The following is a 22,747-nucleotide window of genomic DNA, read 5'->3' as shown; positions in this document are numbered from 1 at the left end:
TACCATCTCATATATGCATACAACAGACATCTTTCAGATTCCATTTACCAAATTCTCTGAAAAGGCTTTCGTTGGTCCAAAGCTATTGTAGAAGACATTTGCCCAAGGAAAGTAAAAGTGAACCTGGAATCATTCGGTTGGGAAGCAAACATCTTCACTCCACAGCCATGCCTTCAATACTTAGAGTCAACATCACTCTGCATCGTCTTCACCAGTCTGGGATCAGAGAGTAACAGCCTAAACATATTTTTTAAATTATAAATATATCACTGACATATTTAGTCAATAGGAAACTTTGTATATATTAGCTTTAATAACATTTCTTAATATTTACTAATGTGACCCACATGGTAAATACTCTCTCATGTTCCACTTGAATCTATAGAAAATGAAAATAACTACTCAGATACTATTTCTCCAATACTTCCAGAATAGTAAAATGGTTAACATATTTCATGCCTGATCTTTAACCTATTGGAACTATTCATATATGTTGCTAGATGTTGTATTGAATTTCTGCCAATGTAGGTTCACTTCCTCAACAGAGTAATTATCTCAATGCCATTCAGAAACTAATCTATCAGTTTATCTTTATGAGGTTCTTCTCAGTGGAAATACATTTTCTCTTTATCAATTTTCTCAATTTTTTTTCTCAATCTTTATGGTTCAGTAAATGTTTGCATATTGTCTTGATGTTGTTGTTGTTGCTTCTGATGTTGTTTTTGTTGTTGCTGTTGTTGCTGTTGCTGTTGTCATCATTATCATTGTCATCATTATTGTCCCAGTTCAAACTCATGCTATTGACATAAGGAAGTAGTGAAAGGGTCAAACAGCCACAATAATTTACTTCTACCATGTTTGTATTTTTTTTAAATTATTTAATTATGTTTTTTCTTTGCTACATCTAAAAGCAGGGTTCATGACCTTAACATTTCCAGCCCAACCCTTAAACCCTAATGACTCTGATGTCATTAACATTCTACTTAAGTACTTATTAAGGATAACCTAATAGCTTGACTTGATCTAACTGGTTCTACAACAACCACCTAGAAATAGCTGTTAAATCACCCTCAAATCTCAGCTTACTGCCTTAACCCTTTTGATATCAACCTGCCTGAAACCACCTCTGGCTCTGTAGTAGAAATGTCTTGTTTTCATAAGTTTTGATTTAAAATCTTCCACCAAACCTTAGTCACAGTTTATGTTCCTAACACTAGCTTAATGATAACTAAGTTATTTTACTAAATTCTTTGTTATATTTAAAATTAATTGAAAGAAACACGGAGCATCTCAACAGAAATACGGTAACGAAAAGGTTAAACTGCTTCAAAGTAAAGAGGGTAGAATGCGTAGGGTGAGAACTCTTGAAGGCCAATGTGTTAGGGAAGAAGAAGAACTAGACTTGGGGGTTTTATGAGTGTCTGGAATGGTTGTGGTGGTCATGATATGGGTGACGAAAAGATGAAAGATGAGTTTGTTGAGAATATTTGAGAGGGGTTGGTGCCTGAAACCAGCCAGGTTCTAAGAGAGGAGACCATTATTGTAAAGGTAGAAAGGTCAAAGAAAGAAGACATGTCTGTAGAACAGGGATGGGAGCATATCTTTGGGCGGGGGTGGGTGGAGGGGGGGAGTGGTAATTTCAATCAATTCAGTGGTCTTACTATGAATGTGGTCTAGGACGTTTGTGTGTGTGTGTGTGTGTGTGATCTTAGACATAGCAGCATTTCACTTGAATCTTGTTCAGTCTTAGCAGTTGAGGAAGAATTTTCCAGTCCTGAAGAGGGAGGTCAGTCTCTGAGATGCAGTCTTTGCTATGTTGAAGGTGTACATTGAACCAGGAGAGCTCTCCAATGATGGTGAGGTGTACTATCTCTAGCAGCCTTGAGGCTTCCAGTTGTGGCTCTGATGTTTGTAGTCTGATTGTACTTTTATGCTGTTGAAGAAGACAAGATTGGCACGGTCCCATTGGAAAATGTCTTTGAGATCTCTGTTCATGGAATCATTGCAAGTCTGGTGTGTCAAGGTTGCTTGTGGGAGATTTGGGAGAAATAAAGGGTGGTACTATCTGTGTATTGTTATTTTACTAAATTGTTAATTATCTTTGAAATTGCACACGAAGGGATTTGAACTCAGCATTGCATGATAATGAAATACATGTCAATGTTGTGTTTCCATCGATTTTTTTCACATGTCCTTCACATTTTATCTGCTTATTGTTGTCTCTTATCTGCCTGCCTGTCTTTCTGTCTGTTTGTCTATCTATTTACTTTTCCACATATTATAATATCTCTACCTTATATTTTACCAGACAAAATAACCAGATTCCATTCTATGATGTTGGATTATTCTCTTTCATCTCACTTTCATGGATGACTAAAAAAATCTTTGAAGTTTACAAAAAAGGTGGTGAAAACGTCGATTGGTGGCAATGTTCAGAACCAGAATCTACTCAGTATAATGTGGAGAGGTATGTGATTCCAATTAATATTCCAAGACACTCTTATAAGCACTAAAGGCAGCAAAATCTGGTAGAATCATCAATGCACCAGACAAAATGCCAAGCAGCATTTCTTGCAACTTTTTATGTTCTCAGTTCAAAAACTGCGAAGGTCAGTTTTGCCTTCCATTCATCTGGGTCAATAATAGAAAGTACCAGTTAAGTACTGCACTTGATTTAATCAACTACCCCCTTCCCTCCACCCCTGCTAAGATTGGTGACCTTCTGCCAAAATTTGTATCACTCCTGTGCCTTTGTAGGGATTATTTAGTCTAAGAAAGAGACTTTATAAATAGTCTTAATCCTTTTGTTACCATATTTCTGTTGAAATACACTGATTCTCTTCAAATTAATTTCAAATATAATGAAGAATTTGGTAAAATAACTCTGCCATTATTAAGCTGATACAGTTCCATATTTGAGAGATAAGGAGTTATGTACATTATTTACATTATTTATATTTGACGGATATTTGTCCTCATCTTCTTTGTTGTTAACACAACGTTTCGGCTGATATTACCTTCCAGCCTTCATCAGGTGTCTTGGGTAAATTTGGAACCTGGATTCTCATTCCTAAGGTATTTTTCGATGTTGTTGTTGTTGTTATTATTATTATTATTATTATTATTATTATTATTATTCAGGTCACTGCCTGGAATTGAACTCGGAATCTTGGGGTTAGTAATCCGTGCTCTTAACCCCAAGATTCCAAATTCGATTCCAAGCGGTGACCTGAATAATAATGGTAATAGTAACAACATTGAAAAATACCTTAGGAATGAGAACCCAGGTTCGAAATTTCCCCAAGACACCTGATGAAGGCTGGAGTGTATATTGGTGATGATGCAACATAAAAAGCACCCAGTGCACTTCCTCTGTGGAGTGGTTGGCATTAGGAAGAAACCAAGCCAAAACGAATTATGGAACCTGGAGTGGCCCCTGACCTTGCCAGTTGCTGTCAAGTCTTCCAACCCATGCCAGCATGGAAAATGGGCGTCAAATGTTGATGATGGTGATGATGATATTTAGTCTGTATTTTCTGTGTCTAGTCAGAACCTTTGAGACAAATTCAACAAGGCACAACAAAACCACTCTGTGATTCCAGGAAGGGGGATGCGTTTTCTCAAAAGTCAAGGGTACGGGGCTTTTTTTTTCAGGGAGTGGCCTTAAATCCTGGTTGATGGCACTTACATCTACTGGATTTTATTTATCTTTCTGAAAAGTGAAGAAATAAATTAGTTTAGCTTAATATTTTGTTTTTTTTCTAATGTTGTCTTGAAATTGGAATGTAGAATACATACACACACACACACCACTGACTTGCATGCAGACACATACATACATAAATGCATACATACATAGACATATACACACACTAGTCACTCAGCATGTAATCAGTTTCATATATGCAGTGATATCCCTGCCTGTGGTCATGTGCAAGTGCACATGGCCACATGTTTGCATCCATTATGTATCATACATAAATACATCCAGACATCATATTTGTGTGCAGGCCTACCTACATACATACGTATATATGTCAGTTTGTACATACATACGTATGTATATATAAGACTATCCTGTCTGAGGTGGTCTAAATTCCAATGAAGGAGTCCTGCTTCTAGACTAGAAACCAGATCTTTCTCCATTGGTAAGAGATTTGAAAAATAAAACACACACACACACATCTCATCTATTAATATTAGTTTTGATTATTCTTTCTTTTTTGTTACCATTTATCAGGATTGAAGAAATGTGGGACAAGGAATATAAGGAGAAAGGAGACAAAGCTTCATTGGTTCGTGTTGTCAGACAATATAACTGTAACAAATTAATTCTTGGAACAGTGCTGTTTATCATCAGTTTGGTATTCAAGATGCTCACTCCGGTACGTCTAAAGAGATTCTGGATTCTTTCTTATGGACATGTTTTTATTTTACGCATGAATGTGTTGTGTGTGATGATGGAGTGGAAAGAAATAGAGATAGAGAGGGAGAGAGAGAGAGACACTTATATATATATGTGTGTGTGTGTGTGTGTGTGTGTGTGTGTGTGTGTGTGTGTGTGTGTGTGTGTGTGTGTGTGTGTGGTTGTTGCCAGTTCTATGTAAATGGCACCCATTTGTGAATCAGTCATGGTCGTTGCCGGTGTCATGTAAATGGCACCTATTTACTTAATGTGCTGGTGGCATGTAAAAGTACCCATTACACTCTTGGAGTGATTGGCATTAGGAAGCACATTCAGCATTAGAAACCATGCCAAATCAGACTGGAACCTGGTGCGGCTCCCTAGCTTGCCAGCTTCAGTCAAACTGTCCAACCCATGCCAGCATGGACAATGGACGTTAAATGATGATGATGATGAGGAGGAGGATGACACATACACATATATATATATATACATACATATATATATATATATATATATATATATATATATATATATATATATATATATATATATATATATGTATGTATAAATGCAGACTCATTTGCATGTCCACAGCTTTATTCTTTATACATATACATGCATTTTTGTGTATTTCTACAGACCCACCACCACCACACACACATACACTCCAAGGTCTATCTACAAAATCAACAATTTTTGTAAAATGTCACATTTATTTCTGTTTTTTGGTGACATTTTACTGTTTTTTTTAGTAGTATTTTGTGATACACAAACTGTAGCTATTTTATTGTTAAAAATAATTTAATCTTGCTGTTCAAAACATGTCATTGTCAAATTGACTTTCCTACAAGGAGAGAGTGTATACACTCTATACAAGTCGTGAGTGTATACACTCTATACAAGGAGAGAGTGTATACACTTGTCAGTCTGTGATTATAATGCAAAAAAATCATTTTATCATTTCATTGTTTTGTCTTTTGGTTGAATTTATATTTTCACAATGACCTGAAATGATGTGGTAGAGCCATCTGCTGGTGTGCTAACGAATTTCATCAATTCATAACAAAATTCTGATGCTTTTTTAGCATTTGTTATCTACAAAAAGTGTTTTTCTTTTTATGTTTGCAGCAGTCTGTGGCAATATGAACAACACATCAAGTTAGGTTGGATGTACTAATATATATATACATTTATGTGTGTGTGTTTTCAGTGTATATATAAAAGGCATATATATATATATATATATATATATATATATATATATATATATATGTATGTATGTATGTATATATTGTTACCACTTGCTTTCTGTGAAAGCAAGTGCTGTAAAATAATATATTATTGTTCTCATTGTACAATGTTTTGTATTGTTTTATTTATGTAATGAATGTCAACATGTATAAAACTGAGGGCTGCTTAGCCACAATGGTTACAAATTGTCAGCTGCTTCTTGTTTTGACTGCCAAAAATGCTGGCTGCAAAAAGCTGTCTGTTGATGTTATGCTGCATAACTATGAGAGCTGCCCAAGTTACTGTTCAGCAGTCGACTGGATGACAATGCCAGACTAGTTTTATTGCTAGTGCTACGGGTACAATATCAGCTGCTGATATTGTAGTTATTCTGCAGGCTGTTTGCAGTTGGAAATGGCTGCTCTGCACTGGCTGTTTCTATGTAAGCTACAATTATTAACTGTGCATGCCAGTTGATATAGCATTACTTTAATCATGACTTGAGAAGAATTAACGGAGTTAATTCAGTCATTGGTTAAATGTGTGGATGCTTGTTCACTTTATTGACAATCAACAAATATAGTTTCCCCATTTTCAAAAAATATTTGCTACAAGTCCCTTCCTACATTGTGCTGTTTACAAAATGAATAGTAATTGAAATAGGTTCATGTGAGTAGTGAAGAACAAATGTTTAAAGCGTCAAAGTAAATATAGTTACAAAATATTTTGTATTAAAGGGAAGAAGATTACAATGCTTAGTTTATTGAGCAACTGACAGAATTGTTGAGACTGTTGGCTGCATATTTATCCTCTCATTGGTTCCAGTGTACTTTTGTTGCAGCTTTCAGTGTTGTGCATAGCACGTTTATTGTAGGTGCTATCATTATTGCTACCATGAAGGTGCTATCATTATTGCTGGTAAAGGAAATGCCACTTGTGATGCTGTTGTAATAATAAAGAAACTTCCAGTGCTAATATGAACGATTTTTTAAACATATCTTGAAAACATTAGATTAGTACATGAAGTTTCATAACAAAAGTGTAACTCTTCAGATCCAGTTGAGGTCACCAATGGAGAAAATATAACTTGAACTGAAAAAACGTAAAACATAATGAATCAATAAGAATGGCTTTATATTATCATAATCACAGAATAGAAAAATTATATTCTTTACTTGTTGGTAAATAAACTTGTCTGTACACGCACATGTAAATGTTTACATTCTGCACTTCCAAAGATACATTGCTTCTCAAACATGAATTAATCCTAATGAAATAAATTTCTTCTCATATTTTCTTCATTTAATTGTTTCTTCATAAAAATTTCCAGTTTTATTTGGTTCCAATGACGCTGGATTTTCTAAAAAACGACAGAAATAACTACAAGTATGGAATAATTCTGGCTGCCAGCATTTTTGTTGCTGAAATATTGCGTTTAGTGTTTTTTGTACTCATGTGGTTAGTCAATTATCAGGCAGGTGAGGAAACTTTTGATTTATCTGTCCGTCTGTCTGCCTGCTTGTCTGTCTGTCTGCTTGCCTGCCTGTCTGTCTGCTTGCCTGCCTGTCTGTCTGCTTGCCTGCTTGCCTGCCTGCCTGTCGTCTGTCTGTCTATCTACATCTGTAGCTTGCTATCCATCCATATATCTATTCTAGTCTATCTATCTATCTATCTATCTATCTATCTATCTATCTATCTATCTATCTATCTATCTATGTCTGCTTCTGTCTATTTATCTATCTATCTATCTATCTGTCTGTCTGCATATATATATATATATATATATATATATATATATATATATATATATATATGTCATCATTTAGAACAAACAGTAAAAAGTTGTCATTATAGTACTTTCGAATGTCAGAGTGAAGAGTTGTTGGCCATCAAAGGCAACTTTACGCTATGAGAAACCATCAAATATGAAGGAAGTACTTCTAAAAGGTGGGAAAGGAAAGAAAAAGGATATAAAGTATATATCTAAAAATATACACACAACCATATTCTTAATACATAGACATAAACCTCCTGCATTTACATCTACACACTCACACAAACATGTATACATACACACACACACACACACACACACACACATACATATATATATATGTACTCATACATACACACATATCCACACACACGCACACCTGTATATATATATGTGTATGTGTATATATGTATGCAACCTCATCCTCATATTCACATAGGTACTTACATGCATACATGTAACATAATACATATATATAAGGATGATGTTGCGTATATATATATATACATATACATATACATATACATATATATATATATATATATATATATATATATATATATATATATATATATATATATATATATATATACATATATGCATGTGTGTATGTATGAGTACATGCATACATGTTTGTGTAAGTCCGTACGTATGTAGGTGTTGTGAACGTAGGATGTCTATGTCAATGTATTGTGAGAATATGGTTGTGTGTATATTTTTATATATATATTTTATATATTTTTTATAATATATCTTAATGATATAGCATTTAGCTAATCCGTTACGCTTGGGATTTGTTGACATGGAGAAAGCCTGTCACAAGATCCTTCACTCTGTGTGATCTGGTGGTCCTTGAGCAAGCTAGGGGTGGACAAATGGCTTGTTAGAGCCATGTGGAGTTGTCAGTTGAGTAAGGGTAAACCTCAGGTACACTCACAAATTGAGTGTACAGGTAGGAGTTCCAGGTGTTTAAGCAAAACTTAGGTAAAAAGTTATTTTTTTTAAACATAACAACTTGTTCAGGAACTTTTTGATGTTATGTCATATATATATATATATATATATATATATATATATATATATATATATAGTTATATATAAAGGGCATTAACTGTGTATTAATGCCTCACGCTATCGAGGGACTAAATAAGTAAAAAAACTACCAAAAATAAGCAACATATTTACCGAAAGCGAGGGAATGCAGCTTTTCAAAATTTATCTCTTAAAAACATTTAACTCAACGGTAGACCACTGGTTTCTCAATCAAATACAGAAAAAACTGTGAAGTAACCTGTATTCCTTTGTTCATCAGTACACGTATGGTCAAGATATATAAAAATAAACAAGAATCAACCTACCACGATGTAGCCATCACAGCAACGATGACTTTTGTTCACAATTATATATCCCTGAAAGAGGTTTTTTCACGCTGACTACTTGATAGATTCTTATAAAGAATTTATCCTATATTATATTATATATATATATATATATGTATATGTATATATATATATATATATATAAACACTCGCAACCCTCAATAAACACTAACAACTGTGATCCTACCACTACGAGTCCACTGCCCTAACCACTGGGCCATTTTGCCTCCACTATTAATGATAATTATATGAGGAATATATTTACAAATAAAATAGGTAATCACGACATTCCTAATAACTTAGGCTTGGCAGATATGTGTAACAATGTGGATAATAGAATCTCTAACAGTTCATGTTCAATTAACACACCTAATTATTCTCTCCCAATTAGAACATGCAAAGACCATCTCTATACCAATGATGGAAATAAACTGTAGTACGGTCTGAGCCATATTTATCGCGTCAGCAATATTTTTATTAGTGATAGCAACAGGGCCCCTGTCTTGGCATACAGTAATTTTGAGAGTGAATGTATGAAAGTATCAGAGGCGCCATAACGTTATAAGGATTGTTAGAAGAAATCATCAGAGAAGTAAATTGAATCGTAAAAGCGAATTGAGTTTTATTGATAACAACGTCCACCTTAAAAATAGAACTTTTGATGGAGAGCTTGAGTTAATGTGTAATTGTGATTTGCCGAATGATGCCTGCAAGATAAGTCTCTTATTAAATAATGGGTCTGCAACTATTCAATCCTAACATCAGGGACACGATATAAGAATATTGGCATGGCTCAAAGACAGTTTTTCAATTACATAATCATTTCTATCAAAGGTGCAGCTATGTGGTAAGAAGGTTGCTTCCGGATCACCTGGTTTTGAGTTCAGTCCCACAGCATAGCACCTTGGGTAAATGCTTTCTGATATAGCCCAGGGCCAACCAAAGCCTTGTAAGTGGATTTGGTTTTAACAGAAACTGAAAGAAGCCCATGCGTGGGTGTGTGTGTGTGTGTGTGTGCATGAATATATGTATGTAGGTATGTGTGAGTGTGATAGTTGTAAAATGATTGCAAGTGTCATACAAGCAATGACATTCATTTCCGACATTTTGCAAGAACATGTCTGGTGATGGGGGTGGGGATATTACTTTACTTGAAAACAGGTGAGGGTTGCTGACAGGAAGAGCATCCAGGCATAAAAAATCTACTTATCTATTTCAATAAATTCCAACCAATCAATGCAAGCATGGAAAAGTTAGCCTTAAAATGATGATGATGATGATAATGATTAAATTTCAATAAACACGAATTTTTGTCTATTTTATCATTTCCCTATTTACGATTTGTCATGATTTTTTTAAATTATATTTTTATTAGATATTTGTTACTGTGTAACAATGATTTGTTTTTCAAAATACTTTATCATTTATTTATTTATTTCTTGTTTGTTGTTTTCAAGGAATGTCTGTCAAAGTGGCCCTCAATTCCCTCTTCTTCAAAAAAGTGCTCTCTGTGAAATCACTGAAAAACAAGAATATTGGTGAAGTAAGTTCCATTCCATTCATTTAGACAACTTTCATTCAAGGGACAAACAGGGAATCTCCTGTGCAGTTGTTCACCTTTGCTTAATCACCAAAATTCACCAGAACAATTAATTGGACCTTGAGATTTCCTCCCTTCTCTTTCACTCATTTCACTGTGCCTATGCTGGAGCACTGTCCTGTACAGTTAGTCAAAGAAATCAACCTCAGTATTTGTCTTTTAAGTTTGCTGACCATTCTGTTTTGCTCTTGCCACATTAAGTCACTGGTGATGTAAACAAACTAACACAGTTGTCAAGTGGTGGTGGTGGTGGTGGTGGAGGACAAATGGAAACACTAATACACATGCCCTCCCCATGTCTATATCTACCTACCTACCTACCTGTGTATCTGTCTGTCTGTCTGTTTACAGATAAACATGCATAAGAATATATGTATTCCTTTCTATTCTAGGCCCAAGGCCTGAAACTTTGGAGTGATACTGACACCCCCCCCCCCCTCCCGGGGGTGGGGCTCAACTTGGGCTTATTTCTTCTTGCCCTGACATGATGAAAGGCAACGTTAACTTTGGCAGAATTTGGACACAGAATGTAAAGATGAAAGAAATCCTGCTAAGGAATTTCTCTGCTACTCTAAGAAGTCTGAAATATATATTCTTTTATTCTTTTATTCCTTTACTTGTATCAGTCATTTGGCTGTGGCCATGTTGGAGCACCACCTTTTGTCGAACAAATCGACCCCAGGGCTTATTCTTTATAAGCCTAGTACTTATTCTATCGGACTCTTTTGCTGAGCTGCTAAGCTACATGAACATAAACACACCAACATTGGTTGTCAAGTGATGGTGGTGGAGGGACAAACACAGACACACAAATACATATATACATACATACATATATATACATATATATACATATATATCTATAAGTAATTGAAGCAAAGGTAATATATATTTTAACAAGAATATGGTGACAAAGAATTAAATGTAAATTTTGAGTATAATAGTTGATGTAATTTTTAAATTCAATTGGTTTTAATGGATATTCATTATGGGTATTTTTTCTGAAAGTATTCTCAAGGCATCTACTTTTGACGGAATTCTAAAATATAAACTCTTCCTCTCTTCTTTCGCAATCAATATAATCTGCAAACAATATTGTAGAATCCCACTGGCTGTGCATCTACCTTTGTTTATCACTGATTCACTTATCACTGATTCACTTATCACTAATCTGGGATCACATGACATGTTTAATTGTGACCCTTGTTGCACTTGTCATGAATTGACCTGTGATCACACAGGTCAATGATAAGACCAAAAATTCTGCTTGTACCTCAAAAGCATTCCCCAGTGACTATCCACAATGCTTAGGACAAGCTGGGATCTTGGAATGAAACTTATTTTTTTCTCTATATATCCTGTTATTCAATTATCATGGATTCATTAAACATGGTGTTTGTTTTTGGAACCAAACACCTGTAATAAGCAGGATAGGTGTTCTAGATTTCATGAGATAATTCATTAGGAAAAAATATAATGTTTTCCTGTTGTGCCTGGGGAGAGTCATTTTCTTTTTGTGCCTTATAATTTAACACATGAACCTACATAAAGAATCCTGCAAACCAAATCCATAAACGAAATAATTTCTTTCATGTTTTAATTTTCTTATAGAAATGTTTTATTTCCATCTATTTCTCAAGCTGGTCAACCTATTTACAGCTGATTCCGAGCGGGTCTCTGATTCTGCAAAACTTAACACATTCATCATTGGAAGTCCAATCATTGTCCTGGCAGCAATTATCTACAACTATTACCTTCTTGGGCCATTGTCTTTGATTGGATCTTTTGTCTTCATAGGATTCTATCCAACTTTGGTAAGTGTATCGTTATTTTATATGAAAATTGTTATAATTAGTTGACTATAATTAATAACTCTCCTAATGAGTTGAGACAGCTGTCTGTATTAAGTAACAGCTTCTCAGCTACAAGGGTAAGGGTTCACATCCAGCTCATGTTACTCCTCCAGATTTATTATCTGTTTTTTTAAGAATTTGATTTTGTCTTAGAGGGAGAAAGGCAGTGTTCACGACCATTTTAATGGCTACTGAGACTACCAAGGATGCTGAGAGGAAGTTTCTCTCATATCAGCCCCTTGATTGAACATTCACTGAAATTCTGTTTAATGCACAAAACATTGGTCAATGCATGGCCAAATGTAGAAGAAACTTGGCCAAAATGGCATGCAGTGGAATTGAACCTGAAACCACAATGTTTTAACTTTGCAGTTAAACATTGACATTGAAATACTCATTTAGAGTAATGAGTTCTGAGTTCAAATCATTTTATTCAATCATTAAGGAATTAATAATTGATTAATAGTTACCTTATATCTTTAAGGAATTACCAAAATTACCATTGTTTGAACATAACACCTATTGTGGTACATGTTTTGACCTTTTAACCTCAAAGAAATTATCAAAAGAATCATTCTTGAAGCATAATACTTGTGGTGTCACATGTCTCCACCCTTTTTGCTCTCAAAGGAATTACCAAAACAGTCATCCTTGGAACATCTGTGATTGTAGATTTCTTTAACCTTTAATTCAGGATCCTTGCTGAAATGTAATATCTAGGGTTTTACACGTCTCTACCGTTTAACAAAGAATTTTCATCAGAGCGAAACATCTTCACAGGTTATTTCAGTTCATAAACTGATTGATCAGTCAGTTTCCAGTTATGTCCTATCTCGTGTTCACAGTGTTATGGTGCACTATCATATATGCAATGCATATTTTTCAGATTTTGGTAAACAAGTTTGGAATGGAATACAGAAGAAAAGCTGTAAAACTAACTGACAGAAGGGTAAATTATTTCATTTTGTTACATAACTGTCTGTTCGTTTCCTTGTTAATTTTACTATTTTATCTAATTATTAGTTAATTTTTACAAAGAAAAGCTCAACAGTGTCTTCGAAGTTTTAACTTATTAATCATCATTAGATTATTAAAATTAATAAACATGGAATTAATTAAAAAGTATTGAGTGATTCTTTGGTTTAATGTTCAACCATTTTTTTATACATAACTTCACTTTAAAAACAATAATTAATATTTAATCTACCAATTTCCTCACCCATTTTTCCATTCACCCCTCTCACTTTTGCAGTCATTAATGTTGTTCTCTATAAAGCCCACATGGACTGTGTCAAAGATAGATTACAGCAATAAAAGATGTGTGACAATTGTAAGCTGTGACTTAGAAATGAAGGGTTGAAATTTGAATTTCTGTTTTAATGACCACACACTTTGTGATGCATCAAGTCTTTGTATACAAAAATTTTGGATAGAAACACACTTAGTTATTCTGACTCTTTACATTCAAATGCTAGTATCAGCTGTATTGACCAGCTCCTTCACTTCAAAACAACTGACCTTGGTCTTAAACCAGAAACAGTTATTTTGTTTGAGAAAGCCTTTACTGGTTCATCCAGATAGATGAAGTAATAAATTATGATGCACTCAGTGAGTAGTGAAGACATATTACCAATTGATAGATATCAGCATCAACAAATAATTTGTTTGCTGATTTTGCAAGCAAGAGTTACAAACTCTTGTTAGATTTATTAGACCAGGGTAACTTTGGCTGATGAGACACACAAGAAGGTCAAAACACCAACGTCCCAAATTCTCCTTTCTTTAATGAATAAAAACACACATTCATCTGAAAGGTGAGGTTGTTTCCCAATAATGAAATACATCAACAATTAGGATATTCTTATTTGAAAGAGTGTAAGCATCTTGAGAAAAAAGTTGGGCATAAGAGGCATCAGGTGTGGTGTGCAAGAGAGATGACTGCACTGGTATGGTCATGTGGTGTGTATGGCGAGGACAGCTGTGTAAAGAAGTGCCGATCTCTAACTGTGGAGGGAACCTGTGGTAGAGATAGACCCAGGAAGACATGGGATGAAGTAGTGAAGCATGATCTTCAAACTTTGGGCCTCACAGAGACAATGACTGGTGACCGAGACCTTTGGTGATATGCTGTGCTTGAGAAGAGCCATCAAGTCAAGTGAAATTATACTTGTGACTGATGCTGGTCTCACGTAATAAGCAGTTTTTGAGTGTTGGACCTCATGGAAGCAAAGTGGCTGAGCTCCTTTCAAATGTTGGGCCTTACGGAAGCAATGACCAAGATCTTTGGCATTATGTCATGCTTGAGAAGAAGACTCATCAAGCCAAGCAAAATTGCAGTTGTGGCAGATACAGGTGTCATGCAAATGGCACTCATGCTAGTGGCACGTAACAGCACCCATTACACTCTGCTGAGTGGTTGGTGTTAGGAAGGGCATCCAGTCATAGAAACCATGCCAAATCAAACTGAAGTCTGGTGCAGCTCCTCAATTGCTCTGATCAATCTATCCAACCCATGCCAGCATGGATAACGGATGCTAAAGGATGATGATGATGATGATGATGATGATGATGATGATGATGATGATGATGATAATGATGATGATGATGATGATGATGATGATGATGATGATAATGATGATGATGATGATGATGATGATGTTTAAATTTGCTGCAACATACTAAGAATAAATATGGATGCCATTGGAATTTTGAAGCGCTTTGAATTAAAAAGGTGCAGGATGAGGTATTTCTATTAGTTCTATATTTAAGAGATGAGGAATTATTTACATTATTTACATTTGACGGATATTTGTCCTCATCTTGTTTGTTGTTAACACAATGTTTCGGCTGATATACCCTCCAGCCTTCATCAGGTGTCTTGGGGAAATTTCAAACCTGGGTTCTCATTCCTAAGGTATTTTTCGATGTTATTGTTATTATTATTATTATTATTATTATTATTATTATTATTATTATTATCATTATCATTATTATTATTCAGGTCACTGCCTGGAATCGAACTCGGAATCTTGGGGTTAAGAGCACGGGCTACTAATCCCAAGATTCCTAGTTTGATTCCAGGCAGTGACCTGAATAATAATAATGATAATGATAATAATAATAATAATAACAATAACATCGAAAAATACCTTAGGAATGAGAACCCAGGTTTGAAATTTCCCCAAGACACTTGATGAAGGCTGGAGGGTATATCAGCCGAAACATTGTGTTAACAACAAACAAGATGAGGACAAATATCCGTCAAATGTAAATAATGTAAATAATGTATATTTCTATTAATACAAAAACATTTCAATCTAATTTCAGATAAATATTACCAATGAAATCATTAATTACATCCGTCTAATTAAGATGTATGCATGGGAAGACTCCTTCATTGCAAAAATTAAAGGTAATATTTGTGATGGTGTTAATCTGTTTTCATCTGTTATTTTCCAAACAAGTATTGGCTTTAAAATCTTTTTATGCTTTGATGTTTGTGGTGGAGCTGTTGATGTCTGGAAGGGTATCCAAGTGTCACCCCCAAAAAATTGGATGAATTCCAGTATGGAGGTTTATTGCAGAACACTGCATTTCACATGATGACAGTGAGGAGACGATGATGACGATGACAATTTGCTGCTGCTGATGATGATGATGATCGCTCTCTCCCATTCTTCCTCTTTTCCTCTCTCTTTTCCCTCTCATTCTACGTTTTCTTTCTTTGGGTTTTTCCTCTATTCTAAAAGTCCAGTCTTGTGACATTGTGGCACTGATTTCACCCTAGAGTTACACCATGAGTACACCATGAGTTACATGAGTACACCATGAGTACACTCTCCTGCAGCACAGTTGTTTTAACATCTACTTTTCTGTGCATGGGTCAGAGGGAGTTGATTAAGGCTGATTTTCTATGGCTGGATGCTCTTCCTGTTGCCAACACCCATCTGTTTCCAAGCCAGATGATATTTCTTCTCCTTACCCTTTAAACAGTTGTTTTAACATCTACTTTTCTGTGCATGGGTCAGAGGGAGTTGATTAAGGCTGATTTTCTATGGCTGGATGCTCTTCCTGTTGCCAACACCCATCTGTTTCCAAGCCAGATGATATTTCTTCTCCTTACCCTTTAAACAGTTGTTTTAACATCTACTTTTCTGTGCATGGGTCAGAGGGAGTTGATTAAGGCTGATTTTCTATGGCTGGATGCTCTTCCTGTTGCCAACACCCATCTGTTTCCAAGCCAGATGATATTTCTTCTCCTTACCCTTTAAACAGTTGTTTTAACATCTACTTTTCTGTGCATGGGTCAGAGGGAGTTGATTAAGGCTGATTTTCTATGGCTGGATGCTCTTCCTGTTGCCAACGCCCATCTGTTTCCAAGCCAGATGATATTTCTTCTCCTTACCCTTTAAACAGTTGTTTTAACATCTACTTTTCTGTGCATGGGTCAGAGGGAGTTGATTAAGGCTGATTTTCTATGGCTGGATGCTCTTCCTGTTGCCAACACCCATCTGTTTCCAAGCCAGATGATATTTCTTCTCCTTACCCTTTAAACAGTTGTTTTAACATCTACTTTTCTGTGCATGGGTCAGAGGGAGTTGATTAAGGCTGATTTTCTATGGCTGGATGCTCTTCCTGTTGCCAACACCCATCTGTTTCCAAGCCAGATGATATTTCTTCTCCTTACCCTTTAAACAGTTGTTTTAACATCTACTTTTCTGTGCATGGGTCAGAGGGAGTTGATTAAGGCTGATTTTCTATGGCTGGATGCTCTTCCTGTTGCCAACACCCATCTGTTTCCAAGCCAGATGATATTTCTTCTCCTTACCCTTTAAACAGTTGTTTTAACATCTACTTTTCTGTGCATGGGTCAGAGGGAGTTGATTAAGGCTGATTTTCTATGGCTGGATGCTCTTCCTGTTGCCAACACCCATCTGTTTCCAAGCCAGATGATATTTCTTCTCCTTACCCTTTAAACAGTTGTTTTAACATCTACTTTTCTGTGCATGGGTCAGAGGGAGTTGATTAAGGCTGATTTTCTATGGCTGGATGCTCTTCCTGTTGCCAACACCCATCTGTTTCCAAGCCAGATGATATTTCTTCTCCTTACCCTTTAAACAGTTGTTTTAACATCTACTTTTCTGTGCATGGGTCAGAGGGAGTTGATTAAGGCTGATTTTCTATGGCTGGATGCTCTTCCTGTTGCCAACACCCATCTGTTTCCAAGCCAGATGATATTTCTTCTCCTTACCCTTTAAACAGTTGTTTTAACATCTACTTTTCTGTGCATGGGTCAGAGGGAGTTGATTAAGGCTGATTTTCTATGGCTGGATGCTCTTCCTGTTGCCAACACCCATCTGTTTCCAAGCCAGATGATATTTCTTCTCCTTACCCTTTAAACAGTTGTTTTAACATCTACTTTTCTGTGCATGGGTCAGAGGGAGTTGATTAAGGCTGATTTTCTATGGCTGGATGCTCTTCCTGTTGCCAACACCCATCTGTTTCCAAGCCAGATGATATTTCTTCTCCTTACCCTTTAAACAGTTGTTTTAACATCTACTTTTCTGTGCATGGGTCAGAGGGAGTTGATTAAGGCTGATTTTCTATGGCTGGATGCTCTTCCTGTTGCCAACACCCATCTGTTTCCAAGCCAGATGATATTTCTTCTCCTTACCCTTTAAACAGTTGTTTTAACATCTACTTTTCTGTGCATGGGTCAGAGGGAGTTGATTAAGGCTGATTTTCTATGGCTGGATGCTCTTCCTGTTGCCAACACCCATCTGTTTCCAAGCCAGATGATATTTCTTCTCCTTACCCTTTAAACAGTTGTTTTAACATCTACTTTTCTGTGCATGGGTCAGAGGGAGTTGATTAAGGCTGATTTTCTATGGCTGGATGCTCTTCCTGTTGCCAACACCCATCTGTTTCCAAGCCAGATGATATTTCTTCTCCTTACCCTTTAAACAGTTGTTTTAACATCTACTTTTCTGTGCATGGGTCAGAGGGAGTTGATTAAGGCTGATTTTCTATGGCTGGATGCTCTTCCTGTTGCCAACACCCATCTGTTTCCAAGCCAGATGATATTTCTTCTCCTTACCCTTTAAACAGTTGTTTTAACATCTACTTTTCTGTGCATGGGTCAGAGGGAGTTGATTAAGGCTGATTTTCTATGGCTGGATGCTCTTCCTGTTGCCAACACCCATCTGTTTCCAAGCCAGATGATATTTCTTCTCCTTACCCTTTAAACAGTTGTTTTAACATCTACTTTTCTGTGCATGGGTCAGAGGGAGTTGATTAAGGCTGATTTTCTATGGCTGGATGCTCTTCCTGTTGCCAACACCCATCTGTTTCCAAGCCAGATGATATTTCTTCTCCTTACCCTTTAAACAGTTGTTTTAACATCTACTTTTCTGTGCATGGGTCAGAGGGAGTTGATTAAGGCTGATTTTCTATGGCTGGATGCTCTTCCTGTTGCCAACACCCATCTGTTTCCAAGCCAGATGATATTTCTTCTCCTTACCCTTTAAACAGTTGTTTTAACATCTACTTTTCTGTGCATGGGTCAGAGGGAGTTGATTAAGGCTGATTTTCTATGGCTGGATGCTCTTCCTGTTGCCAACACCCATCTGTTTCCAAGCCAGATGATATTTCTTCTCCTTACCCTTTAAACAGTTGTTTTAACATCTACTTTTCTGTGCATGGGTCAGAGGGAGTTGATTAAGGCTGATTTTCTATGGCTGGATGCTCTTCCTGTTGCCAACACCCATCTGTTTCCAAGCCAGATGATATTTCTTCTCCTTACCCTTTAAACAGTTGTTTTAACATCTACTTTTCTGTGCATGGGTCAGAGGGAGTTGATTAAGGCTGATTTTCTATGGCTGGATGCTCTTCCTGTTGCCAACACCCATCTGTTTCCAAGCCAGATGATATTTCTTCTCCTTACCCTTTAAACAGTTGTTTTAACATCTACTTTTCTGTGCATGGGTCAGAGGGAGTTGATTAAGGCTGATTTTCTATGGCTGGATGCTCTTCCTGTTGCCAACACCCATCTGTTTCCAAGCCAGATGATATTTCTTCTCCTTACCCTTTAAACAGTTGTTTTAACATCTACTTTTCTGTGCATGGGTCAGAGGGAGTTGATTAAGGCTGATTTTCTATGGCTGGATGCTCTTCCTGTTGCCAACACCCATCTGTTTCCAAGCCAGATGATATTTCTTCTCCTTACCCTTTAAACAGTTGTTTTAACATCTACTTTTCTGTGCATGGGTCAGAGGGAGTTGATTAAGGCTGATTTTCTATGGCTGGATGCTCTTCCTGTTGCCAACACCCATCTGTTTCCAAGCCAGATGATATTTCTTCTCCTTACCCTTTAAACAGTTGTTTTAACATCTACTTTTCTGTGCATGGGTCAGAGGGAGTTGATTAAGGCTGATTTTCTATGGCTGGATGCTCTTCCTGTTGCCAACACCCATCTGTTTCCAAGCCAGATGATATTTCTTCTCCTTACCCTTTAAACAGTTGTTTTAACATCTACTTTTCTGTGCATGGGTCAGAGGGAGTTGATTAAGGCTGATTTTCTATGGCTGGATGCTCTTCCTGTTGCCAACACCCATCTGTTTCCAAGCCAGATGATATTTCTTCTCCTTACCCTTTAAACAGTTGTTTTAACATCTACTTTTCTGTGCATGGGTCAGAGGGAGTTGATTAAGGCTGATTTTCTATGGCTGGATGCTCTTCCTGTTGCCAACACCCATCTGTTTCCAAGCCAGATGATATTTCTTCTCCTTACCCTTTAAACAGTTGTTTTAACATCTACTTTTCTGTGCATGGGTCAGAGGGAGTTGATTAAGGCTGATTTTCTATGGCTGGATGCTCTTCCTGTTGCCAACACCCATCTGTTTCCAAGCCAGATGATATTTCTTCTCCTTACCCTTTAAACAGTTGTTTTAACATCTACTTTTCTGTGCATGGGTCAGAGGGAGTTGATTAAGGCTGATTTTCTATGGCTGGATGCTCTTCCTGTTGCCAACACCCATCTGTTTCCAAGCCAGATGATATTTCTTCTCCTTACCCTTTAAACAGTTGTTTTAACATCTACTTTTCTGTGCATGGGTCAGAGGGAGTTGATTAAGGCTGATTTTCTATGGCTGGATGCTCTTCCTGTTGCCAACACCCATCTGTTTCCAAGCCAGATGATATTTCTTCTCCTTACCCTTTAAACAGTTGTTTTAACATCTACTTTTCTGTGCATGGGTCAGAGGGAGTTGATTAAGGCTGATTTTCTATGGCTGGATGCTCTTCCTGTTGCCAACACCCATCTGTTTCCAAGCCAGATGATATTTCTTCTCCTTACCCTTTAAACAGTTGTTTTAACATCTACTTTTCTGTGCATGGGTCAGAGGGAGTTGATTAAGGCTGATTTTCTATGGCTGGATGCTCTTCCTGTTGCCAACACCCATCTGTTTCCAAGCCAGATGATATTTCTTCTCCTTACCCTTTAAACAGTTGTTTTAACATCTACTTTTCTGTGCATGGGTCAGAGGGAGTTGATTAAGGCTGATTTTCTATGGCTGGATGCTCTTCCTGTTGCCAACACCCATCTGTTTCCAAGCCAGATGATATTTCTTCTCCTTACCCTTTAAACAGTTGTTTTAACATCTACTTTTCTGTGCATGGGTCAGAGGGAGTTGATTAAGGCTGATTTTCTATGGCTGGATGCTCTTCCTGTTGCCAACACCCATCTGTTTCCAAGCCAGATGATATTTCTTCTCCTTACCCTTTAAACAGTTGTTTTAACATCTACTTTTCTGTGCATGGGTCAGAGGGAGTTGATTAAGGCTGATTTTCTATGGCTGGATGCTCTTCCTGTTGCCAACACCCATCTGTTTCCAAGCCAGATGATATTTCTTCTCCTTACCCTTTAAACAGTTGTTTTAACATCTACTTTTCTGTGCATGGGTCAGAGGGAGTTGATTAAGGCTGATTTTCTATGGCTGGATGCTCTTCCTGTTGCCAACACCCATCTGTTTCCAAGCCAGATGATATTTCTTCTCCTTACCCTTTAAACAGTTGTTTTAACATCTACTTTTCTGTGCATGGGTCAGAGGGAGTTGATTAAGGCTGATTTTCTATGGCTGGATGCTCTTCCTGTTGCCAACACCCATCTGTTTCCAAGCCAGATGATATTTCTTCTCCTTACCCTTTAAACAGTTGTTTTAACATCTACTTTTCTGTGCATGGGTCAGAGGGAGTTGATTAAGGCTGATTTTCTATGGCTGGATGCTCTTCCTGTTGCCAACACCCATCTGTTTCCAAGCCAGATGATATTTCTTCTCCTTACCCTTTAAACAGTTGTTTTAACATCTACTTTTCTGTGCATGGGTCAGAGGGAGTTGATTAAGGCTGATTTTCTATGGCTGGATGCTCTTCCTGTTGCCAACACCCATCTGTTTCCAAGCCAGATGATATTTCTTCTCCTTACCCTTTAAACAGTTGTTTTAACATCTACTTTTCTGTGCATGGGTCAGAGGGAGTTGATTAAGGCTGATTTTCTATGGCTGGATGCTCTTCCTGTTGCCAACACCCATCTGTTTCCAAGCCAGATGATATTTCTTCTCCTTACCCTTTAAACAGTTGTTTTAACATCTACTTTTCTGTGCATGGGTCAGAGGGAGTTGATTAAGGCTGATTTTCTATGGCTGGATGCTCTTCCTGTTGCCAACACCCATCTGTTTCCAAGCCAGATGATATTTCTTCTCCTTACCCTTTAAACAGTTGTTTTAACATCTACTTTTCTGTGCATGGGTCAGAGGGAGTTGATTAAGGCTGATTTTCTATGGCTGGATGCTCTTCCTGTTGCCAACACCCATCTGTTTCCAAGCCAGATGATATTTCTTCTCCTTACCCTTTAAACAGTTGTTTTAACATCTACTTTTCTGTGCATGGGTCAGAGGGAGTTGATTAAGGCTGATTTTCTATGGCTGGATGCTCTTCCTGTTGCCAACACCCATCTGTTTCCAAGCCAGATGATATTTCTTCTCCTTACCCTTTAAACAGTTGTTTTAACATCTACTTTTCTGTGCATGGGTCAGAGGGAGTTGATTAAGGCTGATTTTCTATGGCTGGATGCTCTTCCTGTTGCCAACACCCATCTGTTTCCAAGCCAGATGATATTTCTTCTCCTTACCCTTTAAACAGTTGTTTTAACATCTACTTTTCTGTGCATGGGTCAGAGGGAGTTGATTAAGGCTGATTTTCTATGGCTGGATGCTCTTCCTGTTGCCAACACCCATCTGTTTCCAAGCCAGATGATATTTCTTCTCCTTACCCTTTAAACAGTTGTTTTAACATCTACTTTTCTGTGCATGGGTCAGAGGGAGTTGATTAAGGCTGATTTTCTATGGCTGGATGCTCTTCCTGTTGCCAACACCCATCTGTTTCCAAGCCAGATGATATTTCTTCTCCTTACCCTTTAAACAGTTGTTTTAACATCTACTTTTCTGT

At 36.9% G+C, this 22,747-nt stretch overlaps 1 protein-coding gene across 3 annotated transcripts in view; it reads left to right on the top strand.

The window, feature by feature from the left end:
- The window catches only part of LOC106868465 (ATP-binding cassette sub-family C member 5), an 86,953-nt gene that overhangs the window by 17,396 nt on the left and 46,810 nt on the right, over positions 1-22,747 (top strand). For 2 of the 3 annotated variants that reach the window (XM_089359042.1, XM_089359043.1), the window contains exons 3-9: positions 2,309-2,467; positions 4,241-4,385; positions 6,969-7,116; positions 10,249-10,334; positions 12,032-12,205; positions 13,131-13,193; positions 15,572-15,656. In XM_089359042.1, coding sequence (XP_089215168.1) covers positions 2,309-2,467; positions 4,241-4,385; positions 6,969-7,116; positions 10,249-10,334; positions 12,032-12,205; positions 13,131-13,193; positions 15,572-15,656 — 860 coding nt within the window. The remainder of the gene's footprint in view (positions 1-2,308; positions 2,468-4,240; positions 4,386-6,968; positions 7,117-10,248; positions 10,335-12,031; positions 12,206-13,130; positions 13,194-15,571; positions 15,657-22,747) is intronic. The other variant, XM_089359044.1, reaches the window with a different exon arrangement.

This window comes from Octopus bimaculoides, chromosome 10 (assembly GCF_046866305.1).
Source record: "Octopus bimaculoides isolate indiv1 chromosome 10, ASM4686630v1, whole genome shotgun sequence".
In the NCBI taxonomy this organism is placed as follows: domain Eukaryota; kingdom Metazoa; phylum Mollusca; class Cephalopoda; order Octopoda; family Octopodidae; genus Octopus; species Octopus bimaculoides.
Note: the sequence above shows the minus strand (reverse complement) of the source record. Positions and strands in the feature narration are given on the sequence as shown.